Raw genomic sequence first — 17,093 nt, forward strand, 5'->3', positions numbered from 1 at the left:
AAACAGCCCTCAAATTCAACAGAACGATAAAAGGTTGTTCATTTAAAAAGAAGTAATATTCCTTTGCCTGCTATAGGATGGAAAGGCAGTAGACAATGATCTTGCGAAATGAATTAGAAATGGTCTCCTGTTGGATGACAGCCTGAGAAATGAATGGAACAGGAAGTACAATCACACCACTAACCTTTCTACATGGCTTCCAGCCATACCTGAAGCAATTTTTTCCCATGAAACTCGGGTATAATATCTGTACTTGCTGGTACAGAGACTGGAATACCTACTTTACTGTTCAAAATTAAATATTTTAAATAAATTACTATTAATTTTTAATGTTTTTAAGATCCTGGTGTTGCTTAGAATAGCTGAGGACATGGTCCCTAGAAACACTGGTTGGCAGGCTCCATTGCTAGGGGAAACCCAGACAACTGTCCCCATAAACACCAAAGCGGTAACTCCTCAATACTTTTAGGGGTATTAGAATCATCTCAGCAACTCACACGCTTATAGTGTAAAAATTAAGCAACAGGCACTATGGAGAAGGATTCTGAGAAAGCTAGTGTTTATGAAGAGCAGGTGCACGGCAGGTGAATGTGCGTGACACAGAATCCCGCTCAGAGACATCTGCACCCTCACACAAAGCTCGTCAGCAGCTGGTTAAGGCTAGCTGTTGATGAATCGTTAGGAATGGAGCAGAGATTGCCAAACTCATTCCATCCATTTTCTTTTTAATAGAAAGCATTTCTGACCAGTATGGTTGGGGAGTCCAGCGGGAATCCGAGAAGTGAAAGGTCACCGATTAATTTATAGTCCTCAGCCAAGGGGGGGCACGAGGTTGGGGGCAAGAGGGGGAGAAAGGGAAAGGAAAAAAGACTCCCCCCCACCTCCTTTCTCGGTTGTAGCTGCAGGATCAGTTCTTTCCAGGGATCTTTAGGAATTATGAAAAATGAATCATGAAAAATAAAAAAAAAACCCTACAGAGTAAAAAAGAATAAAATTATCTAACACCTCAGCTGCACATCATTATAGAAAACTGTGGGCTTTTTATACGCATTACAGTAAGGCAGACATCCCCTCTAACAGACTCAGTACGACGGATCAGTAATTGTTTTCATACACTTTAATTAGAAAAACTCAGATGGCTATGAATAATAATGGAAAAGAGAGACTTTTGCACTTGAAAGGTTGAAGTCAATCAAGTGTGAATGACGGCAAAAAAGAAAAAAAAAAGACACCAATTCATCAGCCCTCTGTTGTCTTGCCGCGACTTTAATCATAATTCCTGATTGGGATTCAAGAAGGCAGTAAGCAGAGGTTCTTTGTCTGCCTTCACCTTCCATCAATTAACTCTTCCCGAAATATAATCATCAACCTCACATGCTCCTCTGCATCTTAATCTGGGCCTCCAAACCTGTAAGTCTTGCCCCATATGTGTTTAAGTAATTACTTTTATCTACCTGCATCCTCTCTTCTGTAGTGTACCCAAATTCTCTCTGGAGGGAAAGAAAAGGTTTGGTATATAAAATTTTGATGTGCACGAAACTCTCAGGAGGCAAAGAGGAAGATCCGGAAAGGGCATCGTGAGGATCTAGATATTCTGGCGGGGCCTACCTGCGCTGGCTCTCAACAGAGAGGGGTTGAGAATGGAAGCCTCCTTCCCGCACAGGCTACTGGAGGGCCCCACAGCGGCTCTCAGACACTAAAGTTCTCGTGCCCGTGTCCATTCCTCCCTCTCCTACTAGCTTTCACGGGTTCTCACTCAATCTTTGGATGTTTTGTAAAGAGACATAAATATAGTCCTACCAACAGCTCATGAAGGGGGGTTCTCCATGAGGAAAAGGAGAGTTGGCCAGCGTTCCTTCAACACTTGCCTTGGCATCCTCCTTGTTTTCCAGTCCTATCTGGCTACCAGATGGTGTGGAAGGTTCAGACTGTTTAGCCACAGCATCTGATGGATAGCTCAAAGTCATGGGAGCGGCAGTCACTCAGGTGTGCTGAGCACAGTTCTATGAAGACCTTCCCTTTCCCTAGGTGCACTGCAGCATGCAGGCTATGAAAGGACACGGCCTGACTGCAGCATAACCAGAGCCATCCCAGATGCGCCCAAACCTCAGCAGCCCTCAAATACCTGGATGGCACCACCTTCCCCTGCAGAGAAAACACACACATGCAAACAGTCTTTCCTCCCTCCCACCTCTCCCCTTCTTCCCACTTCTCCATCCCAGGCTCAGAAACCAAAGAGAAAGTTACAGGTTTGGAGAGGTGACAGTACACAGTCGATACAAACAGGTACGCTTTCTACATTTCACTATACCACCCTATAGGTTTCTTCTAATAATCTGTACACCCACGGACATTCAATATGTTAAATTTAGGTCCCCAGTACTCGGTGTATAGAGGGGACCCAAAACAGACTTTTGGGGCACCTGCCTGGCACAGCCGGTTGTGCAACTGACTTTTGGTTTGGGCTCGGGTCGTGATTTCAGGGTCATGGGATTGAGTCTCGCGTTGGGCTCAGTGCACAGTCTGCTCGGGATTCTCCCTCCCTCTCCCATGCCCCCACCCCGCCTACGTGCACACACACACACTCTCTCTCAAATCTTTAAAAACAAAAACAGACTTTTAACCTAACGTATAACAAAGCTTGCTCTAGTAAGAAAATTCAATTGATTAGAGCCGTTATTTTCTCGGAATTTGGGTCTTCCAAGATTGGCCTTGGCAGTCAAAGGGCAATTCTGTGGTCATCTTCTAGATGCCACATGTGATTCCCCCCAGAGTATGCAGGGCTGATGGGCATGTAGGAAAAAACATTCATCTGATCTGGGGTGCTGAGAATCAGGGAACAGTAGCTCTGCTATCTTCCTAATGAGTAAAGAGATCTCGTATATACAAGAAAAATGTGAAGTTCTGTTCTGATGCTAGAAATCTTCAAGCTCACAAGACAGAATATTAACCTTTCAGAGATTATAGCCTCAGAAAATCTGATGGAGGCTGCAGATGCCTAAAGAAATAGTTTCACACAGAGACTACTGCAGAGAATTTCAGGAGATCACAAGCTCCCCTGGGGCAAAATCCATGGACTCAAGTTAACTATCTTTAGATAGGCACCCAGAGGTGACCTGGGTTCATAAATACCTAGGTTCCTACCTCTGTTGGGTTCACCATTGTTCTGGATTACGATTTGATGCCTTTAAAGCTTCTATCAGGTGAGTTGGACCCGAAAGCCCTAAGGACAAGCCTTATAAACCCAGAGGCTTGGATGTGGGTCTGGTCCCTGTTATGATATTTGGGAGGGGCTACTGGTATTTATTCTTTCTTGGTAAAAGAAGGTGGAGTTATTAGGAGCCTTCCTCACTTCTTGCTTGCTGCAGGTCACGGATGTGAAATGGTCAAATACAGCGCCTCGAGCAGCCAAGAGGTATATCCTGTTAAGTTCTCACGGGACTGTCCCTGCAAATTCACCTCTCAAAGCCACCTTGTCTGAGGTTAGACAGATACAACCAATGTATCCACATGCTGGAAATGTTTCCACATGCTGGAAAGCAAAGACATTTTCTTAGAATATGTGTTGAATCTAGTTTCCCTGAGACCCTCATCCCTACAGCCTTAGTTGGCACTGCTCGCCTAACTAGGGTATCTTTCTGAAAGGTTCATTATTACAAGTGAAAAAATACATTCTTCCAAAACCTAGCCTCAAAACCTAGACTCCCAAGGAAGCCTCAAATCCTTCACTTTTCAATGAAAATCAATAGAATGAAGAACCACAAGTGGAAGGAAAAAGAGGAAAAGCCTCAGACAGAGGTCTTCCTGATACAGATCTGGCCAGTCTCTACATCCTTGTGAATAAGGAATTGGTTAGGTTCAAAAAATGAAGTTAAAACCCAGTGCTTCCAAAGCTAAGCATCTGAGCTAGTGGTGCACCTGAAGGCCACAGCGGAAGTCGGGTTGCTCCCTGCTGCACCGAGTCAGCAGCTAGGCTTGCCAGCGGGTCTCTGGACTTCTGCAGCCAGCAAACCCGAGGACCTCTTGGCAGCAGGGCCTCAGCCATTTTCTCCTGCTTTACTGCCTTGCAAATGTGCCAGGCTGGGCACTGGACCACAGAGGTTAGACGGCCTAGTTCCTCGGTCTTGTTTCCTTCCTAAAATCCTTTTTTTCTTTTTTTTTTTTTAAATGTAAAACTCATGAGGAAAAACTTCAGGGCCATGTTCAGATTCTTGTGGGCCAGAAACCAACATACTCTTAACCTGAGTTTAAAAACTAAGAATGAGAAAGACCCAAAAAAGGAGGTGAGTGGGAGAATGGGAAACACAAGAACAGTTAACACACACACACACACACACACACACACACACACACACACACACACAGGGCAACAGCAAAGAGAGTGGGGAAGTAGAATGGATTGGAGAGAAAAGCTTCATTAGACTCAGAGAGGCAAGCAGTGGCAGTATACCAAGGTCACTTCTAATTTAGACCATCTAATTGGCAAACAGGCTCCAAATGGCTATCATCTCACAGGGCTTGGAATTAATGAAGCCCGATTATTTTCATTACCTTCCTCTGAGATAGAGACAAAGTGAGAGAGCTGGTACCCACGCAGGTGCAAAAGCCCCAGGGCTGGTGGCCACCCGCTGCCCCAGTTAGAGGGGGGGCCAGCCAGCCAGCCTGTCCCAGAAACTCAGAGATGCAGAGGCACAGGAGCACTGGGAGACACAGACAATGACAGAAAGAAATCACAGGAGACAAACTATTGCTTCTGAGTGGGGGCAGGGCAAGGGAGAGAGACGGATGGAGAGAGGGAGAAGAAAGCTGCAGCCAGTGCGGGTGCAAGGCCAGGAGCAGAGAAGGGAAATCTGCACGTGTACAGCAAATAAGGGATAATTAAGAACTACCAAAGGGAGAAAAGATGAAGGGCTAGAGAAAAAGGTGTTCCTGGGCTGCTAAGGACCCCACCTCCATCTCCAGTATGAGGTTATATTTTGTTAAGTGACGGAGGAACAAAACCAATTTCCTCATATTAATGTTCCGAGAGCCCAGTGGTGTGTCCTGTCACTTAGAAGGACAGTGATCAATTAGAATAATTTAAGAGTATTGAAATGCATGGTAGGTGGCCCTTCCCATTCTCATGTAGAGGCCAGAAACACCCCCGCCCACCCACCCTCACCCCTTCTTCCCCACAAGAGTGGGAATATGAAGGCACAGAAAAGCAGCTCCTACATCCCTACCACGAGCTTAAAATCTGTTAACTTCTCTGTAAATAGGTAAGAGTTCTATGGAGCCGACACTGGGGGCGGCCTGCTCGGGCAGGTCTGGAGGGGCACTTGTCTTAGGCTTTAAAGATTTCCTCCTTTCATATGACGTGTATAAAGACACTCTTTGGAGGTCTGTTTCCAATAGGCGAAGCAGAATGAAGTGCTGCGGGTGCAGTTTCCACAGTGGAGGACCAGAGCTGCAATTGTTTCCAGTGCAGAATATTTTTCAAGCCCCTTCGTCGGTAAAGAGAAGGGGGCCCATGGAAGACACAGATATGAGATGCAGAGCATAAGCAAGCAGCTGTTACCATAGCAACAGACATATTAGACACTGCAGGTTCCTGAAAGCTGTCTGATAAGGTATTATTAAATGAAGCCTCCTCAAAACACTCTCCATTTACAACTGAACGGAAAGACATTGTGTAGAAAGTAATCTATTTCCATTTATCAGGGCGAAATTTACTTTTAGAAGGACTGAAACCCAATTCAAGCCAAATCCTGCGACCTTGGACCCAGACAGCAGCAAATGTTTATCAGAATTTATAGCTTTCAATACTCTGGACATATCCGATGTCTACCAAGAATTGTCTATTGGGTGGATTTTGCTGGCTTTTCTGATTCTGCAGGCGACCGCAGCTAACAACAGTCAAACCATTTGGCAAGGAAGGAGAGTCACTCCTCTCACTGCCATTCATCCTGGCCACTCAGGGATGAAGCAGATGCAACTTTCTCCTCTTGGAGGATGAATGACCGTACACTGGCTATTCCTTAATGATGTGTTTTTAAAAACGGAGCTCTGATTTGAGGGGCATTTTGCATTATGCAGTTTTCAGAGTTTCCTGCTCCAGTTAACTAGGAACAAACGGATATATAGTCAGAAAGCCCAACCAATACTTTCCTATGGCCAATTTTCTAATAAAATTACAGTTAAAATACCCTCCAGGGGCATGGTTTTTAACCACAGGATTACTATAATCACTTAGTTGTAAAACAATTGGAAATTCCATTTTAACACCAAACTTTCCAAAAGAAGAACATTGGCATCTGTTTTGATTCATCAGGGCAAACTCGAACCCTAAGCTACAGCCACAAATTCCCCCCTAACCCTGGTTGCTCATCTTTTCCCGCTGAACTAAAGGATCAAGGTGGAAATGTTTCATCATCTCAAGGCAAACCATCCTCATAGTTTGAAAAACCAATTCAATACTGACGGCCATGCAGTAACTCCCATCTTCTCACGTACAGAGTACCAAATCATCCTTACATATACTTTTAAGTAACAAGTGAAACCCTTATATGATTACATTTCTCATAACTTTCAACTTTGTTTCTGAATCCATTAACTTCCTCTTGTTGCTAGCAAAGTGACTTCCTATACTCAATACATTTCCCACAATTTGCCCACTTTTCAGAAACGCCTATATTTCTAATTACGAAGGCAATCCCATTTACAATTGCACCAAAAATAATTAAGTACCTAAGAAATAAACTTAACCACAGAGGTGAAAGACCTGTACTCAGAAAACTATAAAACACTGAGAGGACACCTGGGTGGCTCAGTCGATTAAGCATCTGCCTTTGGCTTGAGTCATGATCCCAGGGTCCCGGGATGGAGTCCCACATTGGGCTCCTTGCTCAGCAGGGAGCCTGCTTTTTCCTGCGTCTGCTGCTCTCCCTGCTTGTATTCTCTAACAAATAAATAAAACAAAAATCTTTAAAAAAAAAAACAAAACCAAAACACTGATAAAAGAATTGAAGACAACACAAAGAAATGAAAAGACATTCCATGCTCATGAACTGGAAGAACAAAACTTTTTAAAATGTCTACATGACTCAAAGCTACCTACACATTTAATGCAATCCCTATCAAAATACCAACAGAATTTTCCACAAAACTAGAAAAAAAAATCCTAAAATTTGTATGGAACCATAGAAAATCCTGAATTGTCAAAGCAATTTTAAAAAAGAAGTACTGGAGGTATCTTAATTCCAGACTTCAAGTTATACAACAAAGCTGTAGTAATCAAAACAGTATGGTACTGGCACACACACAAAAAAAGACACATCAGTGAGAAAGAATAGAAAACCCAGAAATGAACCCATGATTATATGGTCAATTAATCTTTGACAAAGCAGGGAAGAATATGTAATGGGAAAAAGACAGTATTCAACAAATGGTGTTGGGAAAACTGGAAAGCAATATGCAAAAGAATGAACCTGGACCACTTCCTTATACCATACACAAAAATAAAGTTAAAAGAGATGAAAAACCTGTGTGAGACCTGAAACCATAAAAATCCTATAAAAGAGGGGTAGCTGGGTGGCTAAGCTGGTTAAGTGTCCAACACTGGATTTTGGCTTGGGTCTTGATCTCAGGGTCATGGCTCAAGCCCCATGCTCAGTGGGGAGTCTGCTTGAGATTCTCCCCCTCCATCTCTCTCTGCCCCTCCCCACCTGTGCTCTCTCTCGCTCTAAAATCAATCTTTTAAAAAAAAAAAAATCCTGTAAGAGAGCACAGGCAGTAATTTCTCTGACATTGGGTATAGCAACATTTTTCTAGATATGTCTCCTGAGGCAAGGGAAATAAAAGAAAAAATAAACTATTAGGATTACATCAAAATAAAAAGCTTCTAACATAGCAATCAGCAAAAGACAACCTACTGAATGGGAGAAGATATTTGCAAATGATACATCCAGTAAAGAGTTAGTATCCAAAATATATAAAGAACTCAAATCCCCTCCCCCCCAAAAATAAGTCAGTTAAAAAATGGGCAGTTCATGTCTTCTGCCCATTTTTTGACTTGAGTATTTGTTTTTTGGGTATTGAGTTTGAAAAGTTCTTTATAGATCTTGGATACCAGCCCTTTATATGTAGGGTCATTTGCAAGTATCTTCTCCCATTCTGTGGGTTGCCTCTTTGTGTTGTTGACTGTTTCCTTTGCTGTGCAGAAGCTTTTTATCTTGAGAAAGACCCAAAAGTTCATTTTTGCTTTTCTTTCCCTTGCCTTTGGAGACGTGTCTTGAAAGAAGTTGCTGTGGCCAATGTTGAAGAGGTTACTGCCTATGTTCTCTAGGATTTTGATGGATTCCTGTCTCACACTGAGGTCTTTTATCCATTTAGAGTTTATCTTTTTGTATGGTGTTAAGAGAATGGTCGAGTTTCATTCTTCTGTATATTAGGTGTCCAATTTTCCCAGCACCATTTATTGAAGAGACTGTCTTTTTTCCATTGGATATTTTTTCCTGATTTATCGAAGATTAGTTGACCACAGAGTTGAGGGTCCATATCTGGGCTCTCTATTCTGTTCCATTGATCTATGTGTTTTTGTGCCAGTACCATGCTGTCTTGGTGATCACAGCTTTGTAATATAGCTTGAAATCAGGATGATGCCCGAAGCTTTTTCTTTTTCAACATTTCCTTGGTGATTTGGGGTCTTTGGTTCCATACAAATTTTGGGACTATCTGCTCCAGCCCTTTGAAAAATGCCATTGGTACTTTGATCGGTATGGCACTGAAAGTACAGATTTCCCTGGGCAGCAGAGACATCTTAATAATGTTTATTCCTCTGATTCATAAGCATGGAATGTTTTTCCATCTTTTTGTGTCTTCAATTTCTTTCTTAAGTGTTCTGTAGTTTCTAGAGTATAGATCCTTTACCTCTTTGGTTAGGTTTATTCAAAGGTATCTTATGGTTTTGGGTGCTATTTTAAATTAAATTGATTTCCTAATTTCTCTTTCTACAGTTACATTGTTAGTGTACAGGAAAGCAATTGACTTTGTATCCCGCCACATTACTGAATTGTTGTATAAGTTCTAGTAATTTGGGGGTGGAGTCTTGCGGGTTTTCCACATAAAGTATCATGTCATCTGTGAAGAGAGTTTGACCTCTTCTTTGCCAATTTGAATACTTTTTATTTCTTTTTCTTGTCTGATTGCTGTTGCTAGGACTTCTAGTACTATGCTGAACAATAGTGGCGAGAGTGGGCATCCTTGTTGTGTTCCAGACACTTCTCCAAAGAAGACATGCAAATAAATGGCTAATAGACACATGAAAAAATGTTCAACATCATTAGCCATCAGGGAAATTCAAATCAAAACCACACTGAGACACCATACCTTATACAGTTAGAATGGCAAAAACTGACAAGGCAAGAAACAACAAATGTTGGAGAGGTTGTGGAGAAAGGGGGGACCCTCTTACACTGGTGGTAGGAATGCAAGTTGGTACAGCCACTTTGGAAAACAGTGTGGAGATTCCTCAAAAAGTTAAAAATGGAGCTACCCTATGACCCAGCAATTGCACCACTGGGTATTTACCACAAAGATACGGATGTAGTGAAAAGAAGGGCCACACACACCCCAATGTTCATACCAGCAGTTGTCCATGTCAGCCAAACTGTGGAAGGAGCCGAGATGTCCTTCGACAGACAAATGGATAAAGAAGATGTGGTTCATATATACAATGGAATATTACTCAGCCATCAGAAAGGACAAATACCCAACATTTGCTTCAACATGGATCAAACTGGAGGAGATTATGTTGAGACAAATAAGTAAGCAGAGAAAGACAATTATCATATGGTTTCACTTATTTGTGGAACATAAGGAATAGCGGGAGGACATTAGGAGAAGGAAGGGAAAAATGAAGGGGGAAAAATCAGAGTGGGAGACAAACCATGAAAGACTATGGACTCTGGGAAACACACTGAGGGTTTTAAAGGTGAGGGCGGTGGGGGGTTGTGTTACCCTGGTGATGGGTATTAAGGAGGGCATGTATTGCATGGAGCACTGGATGTTATAAGCAAACAATGAATCATGGAATGCTGCATCAAAAACTAATGATGTACTGTATGGTGACTAACATAATAAAAAAATTTTTTTTAATCTTTAAAAATAAAAAATGGGCAGAAGGCGTAAACAGACATTTCTCCAAAGACATACAGATGGCCAACAGACATATGAAAAGATGCTCAACATCACTCCTCATCAGGAAAATGCGAATCAGAACCACAATGAGATACCACCTCACACTTGTCAGTCACCAAAAACACAAGAAAAAGCAAGTGTTTGTGAGGATGTGAAGAAAAGGGAACCCTTGTGCACTGTTGGTGGGAATGCAAACTGGTGCAGCCGAAGTTGAAAACAGTATGGAGGTTCCTCAAAAAGTTAAAAATACAACTACCCTATGATCCAGCAATCCCACTACTAGGTGTTGCCCAAAGAGTACAAAAACGCTAATTTGAAAGGCTGCATATACACACCCCTCTGTTTACTGCAGCATTATTCAGAATAGTCAGACTATGGAAGCAGTCCAAGTGTCCATCAATAGAGGAATGGATAAAGATGATGTGGTATGGCATAGATACACAACAGAGTATTATTCAGCCCAAAAAAAAAAAAAAAAAGAATGAAATCTTGCCACTTGCAGCAACATGGACGGATCTTGACAGTGTAATGCTTAAGTGAAATAAGTCAGAGAAAGACAAAGACCATATGATTTCACACATATGTGGAATTTAAGAAACAGAATAGATGAACAAAGGCGGGAAAAAGAGAGGGATGCAAACCAAGAAAAAGACCCTTAACTATAGAGACCAAACTAATGGTTACCAGAGGGGAGGTGGTGGAGGGATGGGGGAAATAGGTGGTGGGGACCAGGAATACACTTATCATGACGAGCACCGAGTAATTATAGAATTGTTGAATCGCTGTATTGTACACCTGAAACTAACATAACACTGTTAACTATACCGGAATTAAAATTAAAAACTTTACAAAAAAAGGTCTCCATTTCTGTAGACAACATCTCCATTATCTGCTGTGGGTATATGAGGTGCACAGGATTCTCAGTACAAGATGCCAAATGCAACCCCTTTAGCGATCTCATTCCCCCTACATAATTATGTTGTCAGGAACAGGGTTTATTACCCTGGTTCCATTTATGAATTTTCCGGTCTTCTTATGCTCCCTGGCATTGTACACAGTTTTGTATGCGCAGAATCCTCAGTGGTAATCTTAACAGTGGGTGTCCAACTTTACTGTGCATAGAATAACCCAGTAAGGCTATGGAATCACTTTCATCTGAGTCTGCAAAAAGGTTAGAATCACTGCTTGAAAAGATGTCTAGTGAATGACATCCAGAAACATTTTAGGGATTGGTTCCCCCGAAACACAGTAGTAACATCTTGTCCTTTAAGACTCTGTTGGTAAATGAAGATTCATAATGACCACCTGATTCACTACGTGAAATGTACCTTACTTTTGCTGCTCTAAAAATGTGACAAACGATGGATATTTGAAATTTTATATTCGAGTCCCCAGTGATATATAAATGAAACCTACTGTTTAATGTAAACTGGTCATACAGATTACTACAGCTCACATTTCATAAACCAGATTTGTCTTAAACAGGAGAAATAACCAGCTGAACAAAAGAAAATGTCATTAAGTATTAAAAATGTTTCCCACATCTCCTTCTGTTCCTTCAGGCTCCTATGGTTCCAGGCCATCAGTGGGAAGGGTGATGAGGCCTGAGAAATTCCCCTTGTTATTTCCAAGGTTGGTAAGAATGCCAATATCTATAACACAGAAACCCACCCATTCCAAGAAGATGGGTCTTTTCACAATGTTTACCAGTTTATCTGAATATACTCATGGAAAGTGAATTTATACTTGAAAGATCTCTGAAATGAAACTTACGCTAGGTCACCTTCAGGTTCCCTATTGCCTGCTAAAGTTCTCTTGATGCATTATCAATTATATGTTCCTCACGACTAAACATCACTTAGAACGTTATGCATCCACCTTGCATAACCAAATGGGACAGGAAATGCCGAGAGGTTATATGCCGGTGACCTGCACATTGTAACGTCAAATTCTCTAGGAGGAATACCTCTCTGGGACTCTTCAGACAAAAAGGCAATCAAATTAACTTCTTATTACTCCACTACTGAAATATGTTAAGAGGTGAGAATAATTCTCTTTGGTAGTTTTTCCTCTAGTGATCGGGAAAGGGCTCGCACAGCAGCCCCACCACAGAGAGAAAAGCAGGCTATTAGTATGATCTGTAGTATTTCGAAAAATTTTCACATTACAATTGGATTTAAATCTTTACTCTAAACTTTGGGCCATGTTACAGTAGTCACTCAGAGCCAGGCTTTTAACCCTGTAGGTGCAGCAACACCACATTCAAAATGCAAAGCTCTCGTCCATGAATCAACACGTGCTATCCCACGGGCCATCTTCCTGTTCTGAGCATCAAAGCAGCCACTTGAGAAACTCCCACATCACAGGGTCACATCTGTAGTGCTGGAAAATATGGGCTCAAATTCCAACTCTGCCACTTACAAGTGGCATCAAGTCAGCTAACTTTTCTGAGTCTCAGTTTCCTGTGCTGTTAACGTAAACACGTCAGACTCTTACTCTTTGGAACAAGGCTGCTGTGAGGATGAAGTGAGCCTAAGAGCAACCTAGAACATGACCGACCTACTAAAGGTCTGGAGAACAATTTCTTCATGGGAATGCTTAATTCACCCAGACCTCTGCACCAGCCCGGGAGGGGCGCTGACAAGGGAAGGCGGAGAACACAAACATCCTCAGTGCTCTGGGCCACAGTCACCCCATGGTCACGCCGAGCTGCAGGCAGGGACAGGAGAACCAAGGTCGCAGAACTAGGATCGTTTTTGACATTTCCAGCTCTACGCTGGCTTTCTCCCGCAACGACACAGAATCTTGTCCGCGTTCCTACGTCACCTTTGCCCTCTGGGGAAAGCGACGCCACAGGTCTCGCTGCCTGCTGCCTTACCGTCATGATGAGCTTCTCCACGCAGTCAGGCGCCACGCTGTGGAGGTGGGTGAGGTGCAGCTGGAGGTGGATCTTGTTGTTGAGCATGTCCTGGCACAGGGGGCAGCGCAGCATGGGCTGCACGGAGTGCTGCGTCATGGCGTGCACCCGGAGCCGGTTGACGTCAGCGTTGCTGTACTTGCAGTAGGGGCACTGGTACATCTGTGGGGGAACACGCCCACCCCTCTGGCTGAATATCCGGTCCCCACCGGTGCCTGGGCCTGCCCCAAACCCGCCCACCCGAGAGGGCGCTGCCCCCGCTGGTGTCTAAAACGCACCCCCCCTTCCCCCGCAGAGCCCCTTCTGCTCTCACCTGCTCTGGTTTGGTCTCCTCTGATGTTTTCGGTCGCTTTGAAGAGAGAGGAGATTCCGAGCTACCTGTGAAGGAGATGCGTTTGGAGGTTGCAGGAGAATCCGTCAGCTCCTTCTCTGCTTGGCTGGACGACGCTGGAAGAAAAAGAAGACACGATATAGCAGCCAGACCAGGCCAGCTCCCAGAGGGTTGGTGCTGGGTGAAAATCAACATTCATTTATAGCACAGGATTTTCTCGAAACACCAAAATTCAAGTAGGATGAGCATCCGGACTGACTTATCAAGCACGCTGGAAAAGAAGCAAGTGTTCCTTTTCCCCCATGAATTTCTGTCACTACTTTAACAACCGAACACTAAGAAAAAAAGATAAAGAAATGGACTGAAATGCTCGGAAGTGGATTAAGCTAAATTCAGTATATTGACTTCCCCCAATCAGGACCCACTCAGCTGGCCGATGGGGGCCTAAGTGGGTGGGAGAGTCTGACCAGTCGCTTTGCCAACTACCACACAACTCCAGAACTGACACATTCTGCTTCCACAGATGTAATCAACTCTGTGCTCCCAACCTGACTGTCCCAGGGCTTGGAATCACAGCATAGCATGTCATAGGAGACATAATAAGTGTGACCTGAATAAGGTTCACGGGGATCTGTATTACAAATACTTGGGGAAAAAGTCAAGTTTGGATTTAGCAATCTGCTTTCAGGGAAAAAGTAATTGAAGAGTGGAATAGTTAGGGCATGAATCCAACTTAAAATCTAGCCAATGCTCCAGGCATAAGCGTTTATTCAGAGTGGGCGGTAAGGAGGAAAGTCCCCTATCTGCTTGCCCAAACCACACCCCATTCTACCAAAAAACAAAAACAAAAACAAACCCAAAAAACAAAAAAACCAATCAACCAATAAACAAAAAAAACCACTTAATGAGGAGAGTCACATGAGACTTAAGTAGCGAACAGTGTGGGTAGAAGGAGTCCTCTGAAGCATGGAAAAGGATCTGAAGATTTTGACGAGAAAATCACTGGGTTAAGGGTTTAAGGGGGCGGGGGGGGGGCGCCATTGTAAACACAAATCCCAACATGGTTGGATTTGGTCATTCCAAAACCTGGTCAGTGTTCAAGGGTTGGTTCTCTCGCATGTTTTGGACACACAACTTCATTTTTCATAATTTTGCTAAAAATGGTCATTAAAATCCTGAAAATGGTAGTGAGAAGTACATACCTATCCCCTCAATGAAACATAATTTGACAAGGCACTGAGGTCACTGGTTTAGAAAGCCTCATTTTTGCTCTTTCATAAAACTGCTGCCTGTCTCACCCGGTCTAGTTACCTAGACTGTGTTTCCACTTCACGCTCAGCTTTGAAATCTGTTCTGACATGGATACCAAGATGCTGTCATTATAGATGTGTGCTTTAATAAACAATTTTAGAAAATCAATTTTATTCATTAAAATCGTAAGGCCACAAATAATTTTGAAAAAAAAATTGCTAAATGCAGGAAATATTCCAGGAAGTTGATGCTCTTCCCAGAATGCACATCTTGTGACCTTTGCACCCCAGGGTCTTGGCAACCTGGTCCACATAAGTTTGTAGGCATCTATTATTTAAAAAGTACAAGGACAAGCATTTTATACACAGACCCCTCCTCCTCCCAACACACACATTCATAACAGTCCTTTAATCTGTCTCGAATCGACTTCAAACCCATTTTGCTCTTAATGGGAGTTATTCATTTTCACTTGAAAGGTAATACAGCACGGCTGGATATTTAATGTGATGGACTCGCCGCCGATTAACTTGGTGCTGTAGCGTTCCAGACCGGTTCCCCCACGGCCCACTTCCCATCTCCCGGCCCCTCAAGGAACCCGTGTCACAGGTTTCCGACCATCCAGTGTGATGGGCTCCTACCTGAACACTCCCCCAACAGGAGTCCTCAACTAATGGCTCAGGGTCTCAAGTGCCCCCCAACTCTTTATTCTCCATCATTTTCCATTTCTGCTTACTGGTTACCCTCTCTGTATTAACAGTTCAGATGCATTCTGCAGATGGGGTGATTGGAGGCACCACGTGATACTTAACAGATGCCTACTTGGTATGGCCATCCCTTCCCCATATCCACCTCCGACCTGCAGGCACTGGTTGGGTTCTGTGCTTAGTTAGGAAAGAGCCGCTATCGACTCCTCCTTCTGCTAGAGGCAAACCAAGACGAAGATGCCATTGCAAACACCCATTCCCCGTCTTTTTGTTAGTCCGCCTGACCTGAAAACAACCTCTCTTTTCCACGACCATGCACTCTCTTGTAAATGCTTTCAGTCTGCCACTAACCCCCCTTGTAGAAAGGTTGTCAGTTGCGCCACTGCAGAGCCGCGTGAGTGGATGAGCACACAGGGCAAGACCACCCGACTCGTCTCTCTCACTGGGAACCGAAAGGCAAACACAGTAACCCAGTGAGATATTAGGGTCTTCATCTGACCAGAGTCCTCCCCTCTCCCTTCAATGCAGAACACATGGTGAATCGTAACGAGGTTGCAGAGGTGAGAATTCTGGTTTCAGAAGCCACTATTCTCTCCCTTTGCATGGAGGAGGGAACTTTTATTATTATTATTATTATTTTTTTTTTTTCAAACAAACTGCTCTGGAATTCTAAAGCTTCCTTTGTGAGCTCAAGCTAAGGAGTCCTATAAAGTGGTTTTTTTTTTTTTTAAATAAAATCAGCATGTTCTCCCTGTTCCTCTTTCTCCCCAGTAACACAGCAGCTCTGCTCTAATATGAAATAGTGCACCTGCTATTGTGAAAAACTTCGGGAGCTCATCTCCCTTCTATCTTGGACAGCCTGCATGTTTATTAGACCTGATCTGGTTAGAAGTGGACATTAGCCACCTGCAGCTCGCGAGCTCGTTCCCTGAAGATAAAGCTGTGCCATTCTCGTAACAGATTCTATTAACACCCAGTTACAATCGCATTGTGCTTCCCCGGGTGATGTGGGGACGGCTCCTGAGAGTGAGGTTCAGTAGGCCGACAGCCCCCTCCTAGCTTGACCCCAGTCATTACAATGTCAGTCTCGATCAAGACATGACATCGAGGTCTTTATATAATTTCTGTGGACATGCAAACAGTTTTGCAAGTTCTCTGTCAACATGCTGGAAGAGGGCTGACTACAGGCCACAGACAGTCTGAGGTTTCCTCAAGCTGCTTCTCTCTGAACGACGTCAAAAGGGCCAGAGTCTCAAAATCAATTTCTATTTCAGTTCTGTCCCAGCACACATTGGAGGCCTAAGTAAATGAGGCTGTACGAATAAAAAGAGAAAGTACCTTGGTTTTCTGCTTTGAAGACTTTTCTAAACTTTAAAGAGAGATGTCACAGTCTAGGAAACATTATTTAAAAAATCAATTACTGGTCACTTTAAGGCCACTATGACATCACAGTAATTAATTGGAAATACATGCACTTCAGAGACGAGCCTTAGTTTAAACAGTGCCTGGAACTGGTTTATGCTGGCAACAAAAAGCCAAACAACTTGAAGGGTTACTACCTGTAGTTGGTTTTATACTAATGACAAAATGAACTGGAAACAATCTAGGTCTCTTACAACAGGGGATGGTCAAGTAAAGGATGGTATTAAAGGACATTACAAATGATAGCTGTGAATCAATGTAGAAAGTTCTTGAGAATGCTAAGAATAAAAAT

The 17,093-nt window shown here is 43.2% G+C and overlaps 1 protein-coding gene across 3 annotated transcripts in view; it reads right to left on the reverse strand.

The window, feature by feature from the left end:
* ZFHX3 (zinc finger homeobox 3) overlaps positions 1-17,093 on the reverse strand; it is a 247,003-nt gene that overhangs the window by 17,555 nt on the left and 212,355 nt on the right. For all 3 annotated transcript variants that reach the window (XM_045987319.1, XM_045987318.1, XM_045987320.1), the window contains exons 6-7: positions 13,407-13,540; positions 13,055-13,255 (exon numbers count right to left, since the gene is read on the reverse strand). In XM_045987319.1, coding sequence (XP_045843275.1) covers positions 13,055-13,255; positions 13,407-13,540 — 335 coding nt within the window. The remainder of the gene's footprint in view (positions 1-13,054; positions 13,256-13,406; positions 13,541-17,093) is intronic.

This window comes from Meles meles, chromosome 19, assembly GCF_922984935.1.
Source record: "Meles meles chromosome 19, mMelMel3.1 paternal haplotype, whole genome shotgun sequence".
NCBI classification, from domain to species: Eukaryota; Metazoa; Chordata; class Mammalia; order Carnivora; family Mustelidae; genus Meles; species Meles meles.